The 2,081-nt window shown below is 55.6% G+C and overlaps 1 protein-coding gene across 1 annotated transcript; it reads right to left on the bottom strand.

Moving 5' to 3' along the window:
• Positions 1 to 31: 31 nt before the first annotated feature.
• Positions 32 to 1,969, bottom strand: LOC108539759 (serine/threonine-protein kinase BRSK1-like). Its single transcript, XM_017888650.1, has 4 exons — positions 1,645 to 1,969; positions 1,109 to 1,206; positions 685 to 844; positions 32 to 462 (listed from the first exon to the last, which is right to left on the bottom strand). The coding sequence occupies exons 1-4, from the start codon at positions 1,836 to 1,838 to the stop codon at positions 333 to 335; spliced, it is 582 nt and encodes a 193-aa protein (XP_017744139.1). The 5' UTR covers positions 1,839 to 1,969; the 3' UTR covers positions 32 to 332.
• Between the last annotated feature and the right edge of the window lie 112 nt (positions 1,970 to 2,081).

Here is a 2,081-nt window from a genome sequence, read left to right as displayed (position 1 = left end):
ACACACACACACACACACACACACACACACACACACACACTCACGGAGGCTGGCCCGGTGCATGCTGGAACTTGTAGTCCAACTATCCTCCTTCCCAGGCACCAGTGCAAGGATGACAAAGACTTTCTATCATGCTGTGGGCTGAAAACCCAGCCCGTGCAGAAACTAGTACACAGCAGGCACTCAACTAACTTCTGTAAAATCCCTTCAGGCATGCAATCCTAAGGAGGCAGAAATGGCCAATGGACCAAAATACTTTGGAGGCCTTGGGTCTTTGGCCCTCCAGGGACAAGGAAGCAAGTCTCAAGACTGCACAGGAATTGTAGTTTCTGCTACTCAATCTTTGCTCCATGTCTCCACCCCTTTCTCCTTCTTAAATCCCACTGGGGACCTGGCCTTACCCTTGGGCTGCTTAGAGGGCTGGAGGACAGACCCGTGGAGGCTCCACTGACGCTACGGGATCTGTTTCCAGGATAGATTAAAAAAAAAAAATCAGATGGGAGGGTTTCAAAAACCACAGACGTTCCCTCACTTCTACAATCCTTCCAGGTGAGGAAATGAGGCCCAGAGAGGGGAGGTGAACTGTCCCAAGGACACAGCACATTTGAGGTAGAGCTGGGGTTAGAATCTTGAACTCCGAGACCCAGGGATTGTGGATCCTCCTGGAGGGACAGGGGCTCCCACCTCTGGCTGTGCTGGGCCATCTCCAAGGCCCGTCGGGTGGGTACAGGGGAGCCACCACCCCCGGCATCGGTGATGCTCAGGACTTCCATGGACTTCCGCTCTGGCCGCCGCTTCCCGTGACGGCTCAGCATGGGGGAATCCACGCGCTTCCGGGGTGGGTCTGAGGGACAACGGTTTCAGCCCAATCAAGAGATGGTTTCACCCAGCTGTGCACATTTACAACTGCCTTGGAAACTGCACAGATGGTGAAACAGGCCTAGAGCGGACAGGGGTTTTGATAAATGTCAAAGAGCAAGTCAAGCAGTCTAAACCTGGAAGCTCAGAGCCTGCAGCCCCTTCTTTCCTTGGGAATCTGGGGTCCCGGTACCCAGCCTCTTCCCCTCTTGAGACCTGTGTGTCTGGTCCCCCAGCCCTGCCTTCTCACCAACATCATTCCGGGGAGGCAGGTCCTGGTCCTCACAGCTGGGATACCGCTCCTTCCGATCCAAAAGCAGATAATATATCATCTTTTCTTGGTTCTCCCTAAGGCAGGGGGTGGGAAAGGTGGAAAGAGGTAGAGAGGGCTGAGGTCCGAAATCAATGCTCAGAGGAGGTCTCCTCTGCTCCGTCTTTCTGCCCATGGTTTCCTTTTTCTAGGTGTCAGTATGGCCAGTTTCTCTGGTTTAGGGTACATCTCAGCTGTGTTTCACTCAATTACAATAACCCTGTAACACCTAACATCTAGGCACGTACTATTTGTAAGTACTATGTCTATGTAAGTACTATGTGGCAGCATCTATTAATACTTTCTCAGCGTGTTTCTGGGTCGTTTTCCAGCTGGTTCCATCACTCCCAGGCGGGAGCTTCAAACCACTCCCCACGAGAGGCCAGGGTGCCTTGCCCAGCGCTCTGCATGTGCGCAGGGCGCTGCTGCAGCTCGCCCCACGTGGGTACACGGGTGAAGGGGTCTCGGGGTCTTACTCCTCACTGCGCAGCTCGCGATGCAGTCTCTCGCGGTCCCTGAAGCAGCCCAGGGACGCCATGCTCTCTAGGACGTCGGGATCTAGCTCTCCATTGGATGGCAGGCTCCGCATGGCTACCCGGCGGCCTGGGGCTGGCTCCAGGCACGGGTCTGGCTCGTGTTTCCCGCCTCTGGGGAAGTGGAGAAACACCATTGGGAACCAGGCTTCTGAGATTCAACATTCTTCATTCTAGACTCAAGGGTTCCGGACCCCGAAATCTGAGTCCAGGCCCCGGCCCCTTCTCTCTTATACCCAGGAATCGAGACCCCCCGTCTCAGATCCAGGAGTCTAGACCCCCAGCCCCTTCTCCCTCAGATCGAGGGGTCCAGACCCCCGGCTCCTCCTTCAGACCCAGGAGTCCAGGCCCCAGCCCCTCCTCCCTCGGACCCAGGAGTC

This window comes from Rhinopithecus bieti, unplaced genomic scaffold (genome assembly GCF_001698545.2).
Source record: "Rhinopithecus bieti isolate Rb0 unplaced genomic scaffold, ASM169854v2 scaffold_18663, whole genome shotgun sequence".
NCBI lineage: Eukaryota > Metazoa > Chordata > Mammalia > Primates > Cercopithecidae > Rhinopithecus > Rhinopithecus bieti.
The sequence above is the reverse complement of the archived record's forward strand: the minus strand, read 5'-3'. Positions and strand labels throughout refer to the sequence as shown.